Source organism: Oncorhynchus kisutch, linkage group LG27 (assembly GCF_002021735.2).
Source record: "Oncorhynchus kisutch isolate 150728-3 linkage group LG27, Okis_V2, whole genome shotgun sequence".
NCBI lineage: Eukaryota > Metazoa > Chordata > Actinopteri > Salmoniformes > Salmonidae > Oncorhynchus > Oncorhynchus kisutch.
The window spans coordinates 36,231,435-36,250,812 of NC_034200.2; the positions used below are offsets into that span (position 1 = coordinate 36,231,435).

At 43.9% G+C, this 19,378-nt stretch overlaps 1 protein-coding gene across 2 annotated transcripts in view; it reads right to left on the reverse strand.

The window, feature by feature from the left end:
* Positions 1–18,814, reverse strand: part of LOC109871922 (probable G-protein coupled receptor 158) — a 139,911-nt gene extending 121,097 nt beyond the window's left edge. Inside the window, exons 1-2 of one of the 2 annotated variants that reach the window (XM_031806537.1) lie at positions 17,535–18,814; positions 7,204–7,309 (exon numbers count right to left, since the gene is read on the reverse strand). In XM_031806537.1, the coding sequence (XP_031662397.1) occupies positions 7,204–7,309; positions 17,535–18,454 (1,026 nt within the window). In that variant the 5' untranslated portion in view covers positions 18,455–18,814. The remainder of the gene's footprint in view (positions 1–7,203; positions 7,310–17,534) is intronic. The other variant, XM_020462952.2, reaches the window with a different exon arrangement.
* Between the last annotated feature and the right edge of the window lie 564 nt (positions 18,815–19,378).

The window sequence follows — 19,378 nt, forward strand, 5'->3', positions numbered from 1 at the left end:
GACTAAAGGCTACCTGGGACTAAAGGCTACATGGGACTAAAGACTACGTGGGACTAAAGGCTATGTGGGACTAAAGGCTATGTGGGACTAAAGGCTATCTGAGCCTAAAGGCTATCTGAGCCTAAAGGCTATGTGGGACTAAAGGCTATGTGGGACTAAAGGCTATGTGGGACTAAAGGCTATGTGGGACCACAGGGTATCAATATAGAATAACTATCTTCAAAGTAATGACTCGGGAACGTCGGGTTTGAAATGAAAGCTTCTTTTAGTAATACTACTTGTTCACGTTACATTTAACAACTTTAGATTCTACAAAACAATGAAAGAAAGTTGCTCGCGTAAGTCAGAATAATCACTTGTCACTTGTCGCAAGGCATTTTGGAACTTGTAGTCAATAGCATAATCCAATACTAACCAATACAGCAGAAATATGTATATAGTTCTCTCAATCTTCAACACACGAATTCTAATACAATTACATATGAAAATAACTGTAAAGAAAATATCTTTAGATACAGCTCAATGAATTAACTGTAAACATTAACTCTGTAACCCATTAAAGTTACAACAATCTTTGACTAAAGGCTATCCTGGACTAAAGGCTATCCTGGACTAGAGGCTATCCTGGACTAAAGGCTATCCTGGACTAGAGGCTATCTGGGACTAGAGGCTATCCTGGACTAAAGGCTATCCTGGACTAAAGGCTATCTGGGACTAGAGGCTATCTGGGACTAGAGGCTATCTGGGACTAGAGGCTATCTGGGACTAGAGGCTATCTGGGACTAGAGGCTATCTGGGACTAGAGGCTATCCTGGACTAAAGGCTATCTGGGACTAGAGGCTATCTGGGACTAGAGGCTATCTGGGACTAGAGGCTATCCATGACTAAAGGCTATCCTGGACTAAAGGCTATCTGGGACTAGAGGCTATCCTGGACTAAAGGCTATCCTGGACTAAAGGCTATCTGAGACTAGAGGCTATCCTGGACTAAAGGCTATCCTGGACTAAAGGCTATCTGGGACTAGAGGCTATCCTGGACTAAAGGCTATCCTGGACTAAAGGCTATCTGGGACTAGAGGCTATCCTGGACTAAAGGCTATCCTGGACTAAAGGCTATCTGGGACTAGAGGCTATCCTGGACTAAAGGCTATCCTGGACTAGAGGCTATCCTGGACTAAAGGCTATCCTGGACTAAAGGCTATCCTGGACTAAAGGCTATCCTGGACTAAAGGCTATCTGGGACTAGAGGCTATCCTGGACTAAAGGCTATCCTGGACTAAAGGCTATCCTGGACTAAAGGCTATCCTGGACTAAAGGCTATCTGGGACTAGAGGCTATCTGGGACTAGAGGCTATCCTGGACTAAAGGCTATCTGGGACTAGAGGCTATCTGGGACTAGAGGCTATCTGGGACTAGAGGCTATCTGGGACTAGAGGCTATCCTGGACTAAAGGCTATCTGGGACTAGAGGCTATCTGGGACTAGAGGCTATCTGGGACTAGAGGCTATCCATGACTAAAGGCTATCTGGGACTAGAGGCTATCCTGGACTAAAGGCTATCCTGGACTAAAGGCTATCTGAGACTAGAGGCTATCCTGGACTAAAGGCTATCCTGGACTAAAGGCTATCTGGGACTAGAGGCTATCCTGGACTAAAGGCTATCCTGGACTAAAGGCTATCTGGGACTAGAGGCTATCCTGGACTAAAGGCTATCCTGGACTAAAGGCTATCTGGGACTAGAGGCTATCCTGGACTAAAGGCTATCCTGGACTAGAGGCTATCCTGGACTAAAGGCTATCCTGGACTAAAGGCTATCCTGGACTAAAGGCTATCTGGGACTAGAGGCTATCCTGGACTAAAGGCTATCCTGGACTAAAGGCTATCCTGGACTAAAGGATATCTGGGACTAGAGGCTATCTGGGACTAAAGGCTATCCTGGACTAAAGGCTATCTGGGACTAGAGGCTATCCTGGACTAAAGGCTATCCTGGACTAAAGGCTATCCTGGACTAAAGGCTATCTGGGACTAGAGGCTATCTGGGACTAAAGGCTATCCTGGACTAAAGGCTATCTGGGACTAGAGGCTATCCTGGACTAAAGGCTATCTGGGACTAAAGGCTATCCTGGACTAAAGGCTATCTGGGACTAGAGGCTATCCTGGACTAAAGGCTATCTGGGACTAAAGGCTATCCTGGACTAAAGGCTATCTGGGACTAGAGGCTATCCTGGACTAAAGGCTATCTGGGACTAAAGGCTATCCTGGACTAAAGGCTATTTGGGACTAGAGGCTATCCTGGACTAAAGGCTATCTGGGACTAAAGGCTATCCTGGACTAAAGCCTATCTGGGACTAGAGGCTATCTGGGACTAGAGGCTATCTGGGACTAGAGGCTATCTGGGACTAAAGGCTATCTGGGACTAAACGCTATCTGGGACTAAAGGCTATCTGGGACTAGAGGCTATCTGGGACTAAAGGCTATGTGGGACTAAAGGCTACCTGTGACTAAAGGCTATCCTGGAGTAAAGGCTATCTGGGACTAGAGGCTATCTGGGACTAAAGGCTATCCTGGACTAAAGGCTATCTGGGACTAGAGGCTATCTGGGACTAAAGGCTATCCTGGACTAAAGGCTATCTGGGACTAGAGGCTATCTGGGACTAAAGGCTATCTGGGACTAAAGGCTATGTGGGACTAAAGGCTATCTGAGCCTAAAGGCTATGTGGCACTAAAGGCTATGTGGGACTAAAGGCTATGTGGGACTAGAGGCTATCTGGGACTAAAGGCTGTGTGGGACTAAAGGCTATGTGGGACTAGAGGCTACCTGGGACTAAAGCCTATCTGGGACCGCAGGGTATCTGGGACTAGAGGCTACCTGGGACTAAAGCCTATCTGGGACTAAAGGCTATCTGGGACTAGAGGCTATCTGGAACTAAAGGCTATCTGGGACTAAAGGCTATCTTGGACTAAAGGCTATCTGGGACTAAAGGCTATCTTGGACTAAAGGCTATCTGGGAATAAATCAAATGTATTTATAAAGCTTACATCAGGTGATATCTCTTTCTGCTGTACAGAAACCCAGCCTAAAACCCCAAACAGCAAGCAATGCAGGTGTAGAAGCACGAATAAAGGCTATGTGGGACCACAGGGTATCGGGGACTAAAGGCTATGTGTGACCACAGGGTATCAGAAACCACGGGGATATGCAGGGGCAGATGGTAGATGTTGATACAGCATGACTTGTCAAATCCAACAGTGCTCCTCCACAGAGTGCTCGAGCCAGTAAGACTCAACTCCCAACTAACAACATGAAAGCAACCCCCAAACTTGACTATCGTATCAATTTAACTAAAATGTATGTCATTAACCCCCCAAAAAGCATAATTAGAAATACTGATGCATGAACGATTTATTTACTGAAGTATTCATTTGTTTATTCAGGAGTTGATGAATAGTTACGTTCATATAATTGCTTTCCTGATGGGCATAAGTTCATGTTTCGATTCTATTGGTGAGTAGTAGGCAACTCAGTGCTTGACCCCCTGGCCCCTACCCTTATTCAAGCTTCTGTCAGTTAACATCGTTGACATCTCTGTTGGGACAGAGAGGAGACTGATAGGAGATGACGTCCACTCACTGGCTGCTGCTAAAACACAGCAGATCCAAAGTCAATGGAGGACAAAGTCCAATGTGCTCTGAAATGTTGTTTAAAAATATCAACCCCTGTCACAGTGTTTTTGTCCTACTCATCTGACATGACAAGACTAGAATTGCTCACACACTCACACACACACTTCTTTATTACACACAACTTAGCTCTCAGAACAAGTGATAATCTAACAACATAACACATCCTGGCAGGTTACTGGGATACATGGAACCTTGGTATGTTCCTTCAGTAGGACAGGGACACATGGAACCTTGGTATGTTCCGTCAGTAGGACAGGGATACATGGAACCTTGGTATGTTCCTTCAGTAGAACAGGGATACATGGAAACTTGGTATGTTCCTTCAGTAGGACAGGGATACATGGAACCTCGGTATGTTCCTTCAGTAGGACAGGGATACATGGAACCTTGGTATGTTCCTTCAGTAGAACAGGGATACATGGAACCTCGGTATGTTCCTTCAGTAGAACAGGGATACATGAAACCTTGGTATGTTCCTTCAGTAGAACAGGGATACATGGAACCTTGGTATGTTCCTTCAGTAGAACAGGGATACATGGAACCTCGGTATGTTCCTTCAGTAGAACAGGGATACATGAAACCTTGGTATGTTCCTTCAGTAGAACAGGGATACATGGAACCTTGGTATGTATCCCTGTCCTACTGAAGGAACATGGAACCTTGGTATGTTCCTTCAGTAGGACAGGGATACATGGAACCTTGCTATGTTCCTTCAGTAGAACAGGGATACATGAAACCTTGGTATGTTCCTTCAGTAGAACAGGGATACATGAAACCTTGGTATGTTCCTTCAGTAGAACAGGGATACATGGAACCTTGGTATGTTCCTTCAGTAGGACAGGGATACATGGAACCTTGGTATGTTCCTTCAGTAGGACAGGGATACATGAAACCTTGGTATGTTCCTTCAGTAGGACAGGGAAACATGGAACCTTGGTATGTTCCTTCAGTAGGACAGGGATACATGGAACCTTGGTATGTTCCTTCAGTAGGACTCCCAGAAGAAGGAAACGCCTAGGAGGGGGAGCAACCAGACAACGAGAATGGTCAATAATTCAGTGTTCTTGCTGCAATCCATTACACTGCATTTATAATATATCATATAGCCAAGGCCATGCCACGCAAGCCTGAACAGAAAACCTGATCAACAAGCCTGAATATCAAGCCCGATCAACAAGCCTGATCAACTGGCCTGAACAACAAGCCTGAACAACAAGCCTGATCAACAAGCCTGAATATCAAGCCCAATCAATAAGCCTGATCAACTAGCCTGAACAACAAGCCTGATCAACAAGCATGAACAACAATCCTGAACAACAAGCCTCATCAACAAGCCCGACCCCACCACTGAATTTTGCTTCAACACATTACACATAACACATATTTGACACACACTTCAAACACAGTACACACACACTTCACGTCATTAAAAACTCCTGCACTTTGAGGGTGATCAAATATGACGTGTGTCCCCCCCCCCCCCCCCCCCCCCCCCCCCGGTGCCAGTCACTAGAAACACTGGTTAAAACCTCCCTGTTCCACTTGCAGAGTATGTTACACCGTATTAAGCTGTGGACAACACGCACCTTCAGGCAATGGTCTATTATTTGCAGCATCCCATATTCAATGCAAATATTGCTACAGAATTCTGTTAATATTGCTATTCTTTACATAAGAACAAAGATGAAACCCGCCCTCTGCTCCACCAGAGTGATTTACTGTCTACATGGAGACAAATCCCATGTCATCCGTTAACTTCACAACGAGACAATAGATTCCGTTTGGGGAGCATTATTATTAAGAGCAGGACAGGTTTTTTTTTTCTTTCTCTTCTTTGATTCTCCCAGTAGCAGTACACATCTTGGATGTGTGTTATCTTGCCAAGTACTCTGAGATTTTATATGCATTAGCAATAACAGTCAGAGGGACATACATATTGCTTGCAAAGAAGCTATGTCCTGCATTCTTACTAAGGGCTCTATGTCCTGCATTCTTACTAAGGGCTCTATGTCCTGCATTCCTACTAAGGGCTTTATGTCCTGCATTCTTACTAAGGGCTTTATGTCCTGCATTCTTACTAAGGGCTTTATGTCCTGCATTCTTACTAAGGGCTTTATGTCCTGCATTCTTACTAAGGGCTTTGTGTCCTGCATTCTTACTAAGGGTGTCACGTTCTGACCTTTATTTCCTTTGTTTTGTCGTTATTTAGTATGGTCAGGGCGTGAGTTGGGGTGGGCAGTCTATGTTTGTTTTTCTATGATTTTGGGATTTCTATGTTTCGGCCTAGTATGGTTCTCAATCAGAGGCAGGTGTCGTTAGTTGTCTCTGATTGAGAATCATACTTAGGTAGCCTAGGTTTCACTGAGTGTTTGTGGGTGATTGTCTATGTTAGTTGCTTGTGTCAGCACAGTACTTATGATAGCTTCACGGTCGTTATTTGATTGCTGTTTTTGGACAGTTTACTTTGTGTTTTTTGTCATCTATTAAATGATGCATTCACACCACGCTGCACTTTGGTCCGCTTCTTACGACGATAGTGGCAAAGGGCAGTATGTCCTGCATTCTTACTAAGGGCAGTATGTCCTGCATTCTTACTAAGGGCAGTATGTCCTGCATTCTTACTAAGGGCAGTATGTCCTGCATTCTTACTAAGGGCAGTATGTCCTGCATTCTTACTAAGGGCAGTATGTCCTGCATTCTTACTAAGGGCTTTATGTCCTGCATTCTTACTAAGGGCTTTGTGTCCTGCATTCTTACTAAGGGCTTTGTGTCCTGCATTCTTACTAAGGGCTTTATGTCCTGCATTCTTACTAAGGGCTTTATGTCCTGCATTCTTACTAAGGGCTTTATGTCCTGCATTCTTACTAAGGGCTTTATGTCCTGCATTCTTACTAAGGGCTTTATGTCCTGCATTCTTACTAAGGGCTGTATGTCCTGCATTCTTACTAAGGGCTTTATGTCCTGCATTCTTACTAAGGGCTTTATGTCCTGCATTCTTACTAAGGGCTTTATGTCCTGCATTCTTACTAAGGGCTTTATGTCCTGCATTCTTACTAAGGGCTTTATGTCCTGCATTCTTACTAAGGGCTTTATGTCCTGCATTCTTACTAAGGGCTGTATGTCCTGCATTCTTACTAAGGGCTTTATGTCCTGCATTCTTACTAAGGGCTTTATGTCCTGCATTCTTACTAAGGGCTTTATGTCCTGCATTCTTACTAAGGGCTGTATGTCCTGCATTCTTACTAAGGGCTTTATGTCCTGCATTCTTACTAAGGGCTGTATGTCCTGCATTCTTACTAAGGGCTTTATGTCCTGCATTCTTACTAAGGGCTTTATGTCCTGCATTCTTACTAAGGGCTTTATGTCCTGCATTCTTACTAAGGGCTGTATGTCCTGCATGATTGTTTTGTATGGATGGATGGAGAAATAGATGGATGGACAAAGGGGTGGAGGGAGGGAGGGATGGATGGAAAGTTGGACAGATTAATGGACTAACTTAAGGATCAGAGAAGTAGACTCACATCCATGCTGGTTAGATTACAGCGGTGAGTTCCAGCAAACCAGCCACTACTGGAGCACTGGTCAATGTCCACATCCTGGAGGTTGATGTCCACTCGAACCACACCCCTGAGAGAGAGAGAGAGAGAGAGTGGGGGTGGTGAGAGAGAGAGAGAGAGAGAGGTTGGAGAGAGCGAAAGAGAGAGAGAGAGAGAGGGGTGGAGAGACATCAGAGAGAGATCAAAGAGAGGGTGGCGAGAGGTCAGAGAGAGAGAAAGGTTAGAGAGAGAGAGAGAGAGAGAGGGGGGGGTGGAGAGAGGTGAGAGAGAGAGAGAGAGAGAGAGAGAGAGAGAGAGAGTGGGGGGTGGTGAGAGAGAGAGAGAGAGGTTGGAGAGAGCGAAAGAGAGAGAGAGAGAGGGGTGGAGAGACATCAGAGAGAGATCAGAGAGAGGGTGGCGAGAGGTCAGAGAGAGAGAAAGGTTAGAGAGAGAGAGAGAGAGAGAGAGAGAGGGGGGTGGAGAGAGGTGTGTGAGAGAGAGAGGGTGGGGGTGGTGAGAGAGAGACAGAGAGAGAGAGAGGTTGGAGAGAGCGAAAGAGAGAGAGAGAGGGGTGGAGAGACATCAGAGAGAGATCAGAGAGGGGGTGGAGAGAGGTCAGAGAGAGAGAAAGGTTAGGGAGAGAGAGAGAGAGGGGTGGAGAGAGAGAGAGAGAGAGTGGGTGGGGGGTGGTGAGAGAGAGAGACAGATAGAGAGAGAGGTTGGAGAGAGTGAAAGAGAGAGAGAGAGGGGTGGAGAGACATCAGAGAGAGATCAGAGAGAGGGTGGCGAGAGGTCAGAGAGAGAGAAAGGTTAGGGAGAGAGAGAGAGAGAGAGAGGGGTGGAGAGAGATCAGAAAGAGATCAGAGAGAGGGTAGAGAGAGAGAAAGGTTAGAGAGAGAGAGGTTAGAGGGAGAGAGATCAGAGAGAAGGTGGCGAGAGGTCAGAGAGAGAGAGAGAGAGAGAGAGGTTAGAGAGAAAGAGAGAGAGAGAGGGTGGAGAGAGATCAGAGAGAGCAGTTAGCTTCAACTCAGACGTCTCTTTTAGTGTCAGAGAATGAAAGAAGGGCAGAGGTTCCATTGTGACCTCATCATAACAGGGTCTCACTTTGGTCCAATTCCTACAGATGAACTATTATCCAGGCAAAAACTAGTATGAGCATCAAATGCCACTCAATTAGAGTATATCTTCCAATTTAATGTCAATTGAAACAAACAAAAAAACAATGTCCTGTGTATAACGTTAATATGTTCATGCTATGTTGAATCAATTTTTATTTCATTTTTTTTCATGTGCCCTGATGAGAGAAGCAGCCAAGCCTAAATATCCCAATTGAATCATGTTGAATCTACCTCTGAACATCATGATAACTGTAACCAAAACATGAATAGCTTATCCGCTTACAGTAAATCAATAGACCAAAGGCTGCTTGATGCTGTTTACCTCTGGGAGAGTATACTGCAGTGTACACATGCACACACTTCTACTGGCACGTGGTTCATTAGGCTACTGCATTGGTTCATTAGGCTACTGCATTGGTTCATTAGGCTACTGCATTGGTTCATTAGGCTACTGCATTGGTTCATTGGGCTACTGCATTGGTTCATTAGGCTACTTACTACATTGGTTCATTAGGCTACTACATCGGTTCATTAGGCTACTGCATTCATTAGGCTACGGCATTGGTTCATTAGGCTACTCCATTGGTTCATTGGGCTACTGCATTGGTTCATTAGGCTACTACATTGGTTCATTAGGCTACTGCATTGGCTCATTAGGCTACTACATTGGTTCCTTAGGCTACTGCATTGGTTCATTGGGCTAGTGCATTGGTTCATTAGGCTACTTACTACATTGGTTCATTAGGCTACTACATTGGTTCATTAGGCTACTGCATTGGTTCATTGGGCTACTGCATTGGTTCATTAGGCTACTGCATTGGTTCATTAGGCTGCTGCATTGGTTCATTAGGCTACTGCATTCATTAGGCTACGGCATTGGTTCATTAGGCTACTGCATTGGTTCATTGGGCTACTGCATTGGTTCATTATGCTACTGCATTGGTTCATTAGGCTACTACATTGGTTCATTAGGATCCTACATTGGTTCATTAGGCTACTGCATTGGTTCATTAGGCTACTGCATTGGTTCATCAGGCTACTGCATTGGTTCATTAGGCTACTGCATTGGTTCATTAGGCTACTGCATTGGTTCATCAGGCTACTGCATTGGTTCATTAGGCTACTGCATTGGTTCATTAGGCTACTACATTGGTTCATCAGGCTACTGCATTCATTAGGCTACGGCATTGGTTCATTAGGCTACTGCATTGGTTCATTAGGCTACTGCATTGGTTCATCAGGCTACTGCATTGGTTCATTAGGCTACTGCATTGGTTCATCAGGCTACTGCATTGGTTCATTAGGCTACTGCATTGGTTCATTAGGCTACTACATTGGTTCATTAGGCTACTACATTGGTTCATTAGGCTACTACATTGGTTCATTAGGCTACTACATTGGTTAATTTTTTGTCACTTAAATATCACATGATTTTTTTTATATAGAATTGCATGAAAATTTGCTTTAAAACTGCAACATTCTCTCCACCAATAAGAGGGATGTGAACAGTTTGTGTCATGAACAGTGCTTGTGCCTATAGAAATAGATGTGACGCGTGCGTAGGGAGGGGGGCGCGGGATGTTCCTCAATGCTGGAAGGGGGGCCCTCGAGTTAAAAAGTTTGGGAGCCCCTGCATTAGGCTACTGCAATGGCTTGCATCCAAAGAACCTTTCACATATCCACAGTTGGCATTCAGACAGCTGGATAGTTGGACTGTCGGGTCCTAAATCTGTACAGTTCACTACTACATTTCATGAACACGGTCCCAGGAATGCAACGATAGTAAAACTGAATGCCAGACAAGCGAACAAAGCTGAAATCCCCTGTCTACTAATGTATCAGTATGTAGACCTATGTCCTTGGCTGACATCAGGTGTTCTCTACCCATGGGCCCCAGGTCAGTCTCTCTCTTTATTCAGTCTGTCTGTCAGTATCTACTCATGGGCCCCAGGTCAGTCTCTATCTTTATTCAGTCTGTCTGTCTGTATCTACCCATGGGCCTCAGGTCAGTCTCTATCTTTATTCAGTCTGTCTGTCAGTATCTACCCATGGGCCCCAGGTCAGTCTCTATCTTTATTCAGTCTGTCTGTTAGTATCTACCCATGGGCCTCAGGTCAGTCTCTCTCTTTATTCAGTCTGTCTGTCAGTATCTACCCATGGGCCCCAGGTCAGTCTCTATCTTTATTCAGTCTGTCTGTCTGTATCTACCCATGGGCCTCAGGTCAGTCTCTATCTTTATTCAGTCTGTCTGTCAGTATCTACCCATGGGCCCCAGGTCAGTCTCTATCTTTATTCAGTCTGTCTGTCAGTATCTACCCATGGGCCCCAGGTCAGTCTCTATCTTTATTCAGTCTGTCTGTCTGTATCTACCCATGGGCCCCAGGTCAGTCTCTATCTTTATTCAGTCTGTATGTATCTACCCATGGGCCCCAGGTCAGTCTCTATCTTTATTCAGTCTGTCTGTCTGTATCTACCCATGGGCCTCAGGTCAGTCTCTATCTTATTCAGTCTGTCTGTCAGTATCTACCCATGGGCCCCATGTCAGTCTCTATCTTTATTCAGTCTGTCTGTATCTACCCATGGGCCCCGGGTCAGTCTCTATCTTTATTCAGTCTGTCTGTCTGTATCTACCCATGGGCCTCAGGTCAGTCTCTATCTTTATTCAGTCTGTCTGTCAGTATCTACCCATGGGCCCCAGGTCAGTCTCTATCTTTATTCAGTCTGTCTGGCAGTATCTACCCATGGGCCCCAGGTCAGTCTCTATCTTTATTCAGTCTGTCTGTTAGTATCTACCCATGGGCCCCAGGTCAGTCTCTATCTTTATTCAGTCTGTCTGTATCTACCCATGGGCCCCAGGTCAGTCTCTATCTTTATTCAGTCTGTCTGTCAGTATCTACCCATGGGCCCCAGGTCAGTCTCTATCTTTATTCAGTCTGTCTGTCAGTATCTACCCATGGGCCCCAGGTCAGTCTCTATCTTTATTCAGTCTGTCTGTCAGTGTCCATCTTTATATTCCCTTTTCTCGCTTTATTTCTTTACCTTTTTTTCAGTTTGTCATGAATCCTCCTGATCTCTGTGTTTCAGTTTGTCATGAATCCTCCTGATCTCTGTGTTTCAGTTTGTCATGAATCCTCCTGATCTCTGTGTTTCAGTTTGTCATTAATCCTCCTGATCTCTGTGTTTCAGTTTGTCATGAATCCTCCTGATCTCTGTGTTTCAGTTTGTCATGAATCCTCCTGATCTCTGTGTTTCAGTTTGTCATGAATCCTCCTGATCTCTGTGTTTCAGTTTGTCATTAATCCTCCTGATCTCTGTGTTTCAGTTTGTCATGAATCCTCCTGATCTCTGTATTTCAGTTTGTCATTAATCATCCTGATCTCTGTATTTCAGTTTGTCATTAATCCTCCTGATCTCTGTGTTTCAGTTTGTCATGAATCCTCCTGATCTCTGTGTTTCAGTTTGTCATGAATCCTCCTGATCTCTGTGTTTCAGTTTGCCATTAATCCTCCTGATCTCTGTGTTTCAGTTTGTCATGAATCCTCCTGATCTCTGTGTTTCAGTTTGTCATGAATCCTCCTGATCTCTGTGTTTCAGTTTGCCATTAATCCTCCTGATCTCTGTGTTTTCTGTGTCTGGCAACCTTTCACTCTTTCTTACATGATGAAACACTATCTCCCACTTTCACACAGTCGGTCGGTCTGTCTGGCTGCCTGCCCCACTCCCCATCACTCTTTCTCCCTCTTTCATAATGCCCAGGCCCAGGGCTGCTTCTCGAGAGGAGCCTAACACCATTAGCTGCATGTGCCTGAAACAAACACCAATGAAGAGAAAAGGCTGAGGCTCATTCCATCTTTTCCCAGGAGCGAGAAGAGAAAGTGTTGATGAGCTAAATAATCTCTCTCTGTGTGTGTGTGTGTGTGTGTGTGTGTGTGTGTGTGTGTGTGTAAGGGAAGGAAGGAGGAATGGAATGTGAGACTAAATTTGTGTGGGAATGTGAGGATCCAGAAACATGGGGTAACCACCAAGCAGGAGAAAGGCTTTTGTTTTGAAGTCACTCAGCTCAAAACAAAACCATACAGCCATAACGTAATAGCTTAACCATTGTATTTGTATTTATTATGGATCCCCATTAGCTGCTGCCAGAGCAGCAGCTACTCTTCCTGGGGTCCAGCAAAATTAAGTCAGTTTATACAATTTTTAAACATTACAATACATTCCACAACACACTGTGTGCTCTCAACATGTCAATACCTCTCATAAATAAAAGTAGTGATGAAGTCAATCTCTCCTCCACTTTCAGCCAGGAGAGATTGACTTGCATATTAATATTAGCTCTCTGTGTACATCCAAGGGCCAGCCGTGCTGCCCTGTTCTGAGCCAATTGCAATTTTCCTAAGTTATTTTTTTGTGACACCTGACCACACGACTGAACAGTATTCAAGGTGCGACAAAACTAGGGTCTGTAGGACCTGCCTTGTTGACATTGTTGTGAAGAAGGCAGAGCATCACTTTATTATAGACAGCTTCTCCTGATCTTAGCTACTACTGCATCAATATGTTTTGACCATGACAGTTTACAATCTAGTGTTACTATAAGCAATTTAGTCATCTCAACTTGCTCAATTTCCACATGATTTATTACAAGATTTAGTTGAGGTTTAGGGTTTAGTGAGTGTTTTGTTTCAAATACAATGCTTTTAGTTGTATAAATATTTAGGACTAACTTATTCCTTGTCACCCAATCTGAAACTAACTGCAGCTCTTTGTTGAGTGTTGCAGTCATTTCAGTCGCTGTAGTAGCTGACGTGTATAGTGGTGAGTCATCCGCATACATAGAAACTCTGGCTCTACTCAGTCAGTGGCATGTCGTAAGTAAAAATGGAAAGAATCAAGGGGACTAAAAAGCTACCCTGGGGAATTCCAGATTCTAAATGGATTATATTTGAGAGGCTTCCATTAAAGAACACCCTCTGTGTTCTGTTGGACAAGTAACTCTTTATCCACATTATAGCAGGGGATGTAAAGCCATAACACATACATTTTTCCAGCAGCTGACTATGATCGATAATGTCAAAAGCTGCACTGAAGTCTAACAAGACAGCCCCGACAATAATTTTATCATCAATTTCTCTCAGCCAATCATCAGTCATTTGTGTAAGTGCTGTGCTTGTTGAGTGTCCTTCCCTATAAGAATGCTGAAATTCTGTTGTCAATTTTTGTACTGTAAAATAGCATTGTATCTGGTCAAACACTATTTTTTCCAGAGGTTTACTAAGGGTTGGTAACAGGCTGATTGGTTGGCTATTTGAGCCAGTAAAGGGGGCTTTACTATTCTTGGGTTGCGGAATGACTTTTGCTTCCCTCCAGGCCTGAGGGCACACACTTTCTAGTAGGCTTAAATTGAAGATGTGGCAAATAGGAGTGGCAATATCGTCTGCTATTATCCTCAGTAGTTTTCCATCTAGATTGTCAGACCCTGGTGGCTTGTCATTGTTAGTAGAGGTCAACCGATTATAATTTTTCAACGCCGATACCGATTATTGGAGGACCAACACATCGACAACAGCCACCCTCGAAGCATCGTTACCCATCGCTCCACAAAAGCCGCGGCCCTTGCAGAGCAAAGGGGAACAACTACTCCAAGTCTCAGAGAGAGTGACGTTTGAAACGCTTTTAGCCCGCACACGCTAACTAGCTAGCCATTTCACATCGGTTACACCAGCCTCATCTCGGGAGTTGATAGGCTTGAAGTCATAAACAGCTCTATGCTTGAAGCACAGTGAAGAGCTGCTGGCAAAACGCACGAAAGGGCTGTTTGAATGAATGCTTACGAGCCTGCTGCTGCCTACCATCGCTCAGTCAGACTACTCTATCAAATATCAAATCATAGACTGAATTATAACATAATAACACACAGAAATACGAGCATTTGGTCATTAATATGGTCGAATCCAGAAACTATTATTTTGAAAACAAAACGTTTATTATTTCAGTGAAATACGGAACCGTTCCGTATTTTATCTAACGGGTGGCATCCCTAAGTCTAAATATTCCTGTTACATTGTACAACCTTCAATGTAATGTCATAATTACGTAAAATTCGGGCAAATTAGTTGACAACGAGCCAGGCGGCCCAAACTGCTGCATATACCCTGACTCAGGGTTTCACCTGGTTAATATTGCCTGCTAACCTGGATTTCTTTTAGCTAAATATGCAGGTTTAAAAATATATACAGTGGGGCAAAAAAGTATTTAGTCAGCCACCAATTGTGCAAGTTCTCCCAAATATCTGCAGCGTTAGTAAAAATGTGATCAATACATGTTGATGATTTAATTCCTGTGCTGTTTGTAACTACCCTGGTAGGTTGACTGACAACCTGATCCAAGTTGCAGGCACTGGTTACAGTTTGACGTTTTTTCCTGAGTGGGCAGCTTGATGATAGCCGGTCAATATTTAAATCACCCAGAAAATATGCTTCTCTGTTGATATCACATACATTATCAAGCATTTTATACATATTATCCAGATACTGACTGTTAGCACTTGGTGGTCTATAGCAGCTTCCCACCAGAATGGGCTTTAGGTGAGGCAGATTAACCTGTAGCCATATTACCGCAACAGTATTTAACATTAGATTGTCTCTATACTTTACAGGAATGTGGTTCTAAATCTAGACCGCAACACCACCTCCTTTGGCATTTCTGTATTTTCGGTAGATGTTATAACCATGTATTGCTACCACTTTATCATCAAAGGTATTATCTAAGTGAGTTTCAGAGATCAGAATATGAATGTCATCTGTTACAAGCAAGTAAGAGATGACATTCATGTAACCAGTCTAATTCAAACAAATCCATTACCAAACAGCCATTATACTAGATGATCTCTCAACCAATATGTCACAGGCTTAACAGACTGTTTATGATAATGGCCTCAAAGCCATTGCTCTCATTCTGCATATCCTCCACAAAATCACACTGGAATCATTTACATTTTTATTAGGTTTACAAAAAGGGGTCTGTGTTGGTTTATTTAATCCTTGGGGTGAATAGATTGCTTGGGATGTACATCCAAAGATTTGGCCTACAAACTCTCCTAAAAAGGAAGAGACGAGACCGTGCAGAGGGATTCTCTTAGATCTTTGACACGTCTGAACTATAATTGTGAAATTGAATCCACAGGCCTATTCTAAAAGTCATGCTGCTGCTAATTATTAGACGACGATGCCACATCCATTTGTGGGAATGTCAAATGAGTTTTAATGCGCCCTCGGGACATTATGAAATTCTGAACAGGAACCAGCTCTTTAAAAACCAGTGGAAGCAGTTAATTTTGCAGCCAATTAAAGGTCATCTCACTGATGGCTTTTAATACCAATGTCCTCATAAAACGGGTGTCAGAGAGCAAAGTGAACTTTACAAAATAAAGTATATTGGGCTTGAAATCCGATGTCTTCAAAAGCAGCTCCAAGGTCGATAATGCTTCCCTCTGTGCATGACGTGGATTTGATTATTTGTGATTGAACCTTGATTTTATTAGAGAGTCATACTGAGACCAAGATCTGTTTTACAGATAAGCACTGAATTACAACAATTACAGAAATACACACCTCAAATACCAAACGCAAGTAGAAAAAAAGGGTTGATAGCCTTGATTTTTTTTGCTAAGCCGGAACCGTACAGTAGCTGTCTGCAACAGCAGGGGTCTTTTTGTATTTTCAGGCTGAACCCTAATCCGATGACCTACAGATGGGCCTCTGTTTGATCCCCTACCGTAGCCGATCTAAACTTGACTGGGTAAGTGTGATCAAGCACCATGGAAGATCAGATCAGTTTAGAGGTTTCAACAAGAGACTAAAGCAAAGGGTAGGTAACCCTGGACATGGAATACCTGGGAGAGCAGGTATGTGCAATTTAGCCAATCACTGATATTCATAAATCAGCTTAGTTGGTGAAGTGAATTAGTAGTCAGTTGTGGTGCCTGTTTAGAACTAAATGTTGCTGTACCTGCAGCACTCCATAATAGAGCTCCTGGCTTAGTGATATGGGCTTGGGAATTGTTTTTGGATCAGCTCAGGCAACAGCTTTGAGATGATATTGCATGTATGCTAAAGGCATGACCAAAACAAACTAAACTTACAGTACGTAGTCTTGCCTAAATGAATAAAGCTCAGGGACAAACTAACATGCTGGAATTATTGTGTAGACACAGCACTTGCATTTAAGTGGGAGTAAAGTGGACTTCAAATTCAAAGTGGTCTTTTATAATTCATTCATGACTAAATAGATGTTTGTACACACTTGGACCTTGAAATGTGACATATTTGTTGTATTTGCTAATGCACAGACCTACTCACACAGCAAAGACAGCTTTTTTGAACCATGCAGGCAAAGGTTGTTTTTTAAAACTTTTTAAAAAGTTTTTTTTTTACAGAAAACACATTCCTCAAAAATGAAGTGTAGAGGCCTACAGTGTGAATACAATAGACATGAGCCGTTTTCGATGGACAGTAGTGTTGGTTACTCGTGGACAGTATTTTTAATAAAACGTTAAGCAAATACAACCATCGACTCTTTCATTGTTGCCAGAGCAACTACAATGTCAATGAGCAAACAGTCGGTGGTTGTAACCTATATAATTAACGTTTATTCAAAAAGTATCGATTTCACCAAACAAAGAAAGGCACGCAACTACAGAGGACAAGAATAGGTAGCCTACAAGGTAAACAATACATAATAAAGTATTGACCTTGTGCGAATTGATGTAGTCAGAGCTGAGTTCCACCACAAAGGCTGGTCTCTGCTCTTCTCCGTTGGTGAAGTTCATCAGAAACTTCCTTCACAATGGAGTTGAGTTTAGTCAGCTAGGTCTGTGGAAACTATCCATACGCATCCGAATAGAGGATAGCTCTAAAGTCACTTATGTAGATCAAAATACAGTACGGTAAACCACACAACTTTGCTGTGGCGAAGCAGCTTTATCCTACAGTTTGTGTTGACAGGATTTATTTGGGCCCTTTCCATGCACATGGCCTGATTCAAAGCGCGAGAAGCGCACTATCAGGACTGCAACAACCCGAGACAGGCCTACAAAAACATGTTTGGTTAGATAAACGTGTCAAATGTAAACAAAAAGTGTCCCTTTCAAACAAACAGTCATGAGTCACAGTCAGGTCCCTTAGTCTATAGGCTACTCACCTGAACTCGGGCGCGGAATTTGTCTTCAGACCATAGAACCCTGCAGACAAGGTGAGTAGCCAGTGTGGTACGAAATTCCCATGCTCGCATTCCAGGTAAGGCGCAGACCACTTGATTTGACTTTTGTCGAGAATGTAGCCATTTTGAGTGGCTACTGGGTCTCGGCTCGACGCCCTTCTCTGTATGTACGTTTTTTTTCGGTCCCTGAACTCGTTAAACCACTCAGAATCCGGGCTCCTGCTCTTGAGATGGTGGTGAGCGGAGTTGGAAAGGTCCTGGAGAACCACTTCCCCTCCAGTTCTTGTCGCTTGAAGGAAAACATTGGGACTCGGCGTCGGAGCATCAGTATGGAATGTAACCACTGCCCTGTGAATTTTGGGGTCCCCCTCGAGAATACTCCGAACCAGTGCGTGGTACCAGTGAATATCCCTCCGAAGGCTGTGCTCTCTTGACCTGTTGGCTTGTAAAATCATGTTCAGAAAGTTGGTTGCGTGCGCCATGGTGTCCAGCACGCTATGGAGAAAATAGTGTGAGGCCACATTGGTTCCACCGCGGAGGCTACTCAACTCATACCTCCGAGAACAGTTGACTTGTTCAAGAGCCGACGAGTCTCCCGTGTGCAGGAAAGCTGTTACCACCCTAGGCAGGTCCTCTTCGATTTTGTGCGCCACAATGGTGCGCTCCGTGAAGGGTCCTGGGTAAGAAGTTGGATGGTGTATCGATTCCTTGTTGATATTTTGAGTGCTGTACATAGTGGGGTTCTTCGATCGTATTTCAGCGTCTTTGTCGTTATCCGACCATTCCACATACCCATAATTAGATCCGAAAACGAATCCCATTTGCAGAAGCAGATGAATAAGAAAAAAAGCCATACCGTGACTGCTTTTACCGACAGAGTGAAGAATCAGTTTGCTCTCCATTGAGCATAACAGAAACCAACCACTTGCGCGCAGTGACTAAATTGATAGGCTAATGGACACCTACTAGGAGATGAATTAGTATCATCCCAATTCAATAGCGTAAGGTGCCATTAAACGATACTATCAAAAGCTGTAGGCTACTTGCTCACATGCTCGTCCGTGATAGAGAGACGCTTCCTCAACACCCGTTCACGCTCTGCAACCAAGCGTCAGGCAGATGTTTTTACAGTCAACCAATCCTCTTACTGCCAAGACAGGCTTAGTTATTGCAGCGGTGAGCTTCGGTGGTCGCTTTACATGGGTGAGTTAACACTCAAGCCGCCAGTTTCAACCCTCCTAGTGCAGGCTGTAGAATTAGAGTGAAAACAGAGGGGAGGCTGGAGCAAATTGCTTTCAAATTCCCATCCCTCCCAAAATCGCATAGGGCACATGAGGTGTATTTGGCTTCGTTTAGACAGGCAGCCCAATTCTGATATTATTTTCCACTAATTGGTCATTTGACCAATCAGATCAGCTCTGAAAAAGATCTACTGTGAAAAGATCTGATGTAATTGGTCAAAATACCAATTAGTTGTGAAAAAAATGTCAGACTTGGGCTGCCTGTGTGAATGCAGCCGTAGACAGGCGTGTGTGACTGCTGTTGCTGCCAATCGTCTTTGAGAGGTGGGATAATATGGGTGGCGCGAGCTGCCAGGAGCTGTCCGGTTCTGAAAGTAGTGCGTGGGGAGGGGAAAGAACACGGATTTATGCATGACTGCTAAAGTGAAACGTTCAGGGTTTAAATTGGGCTTTTGTAGGTGATGGAATAGTCCCTATTATTTTTGTATTTTCCATGGTAACTGTCCAGTAGCCTAATGTCCCACAGTTTTAATAATGAGAAAAATGCATACGCGTGTAGCTCATTTGGTAGAGCATGGCGCATGT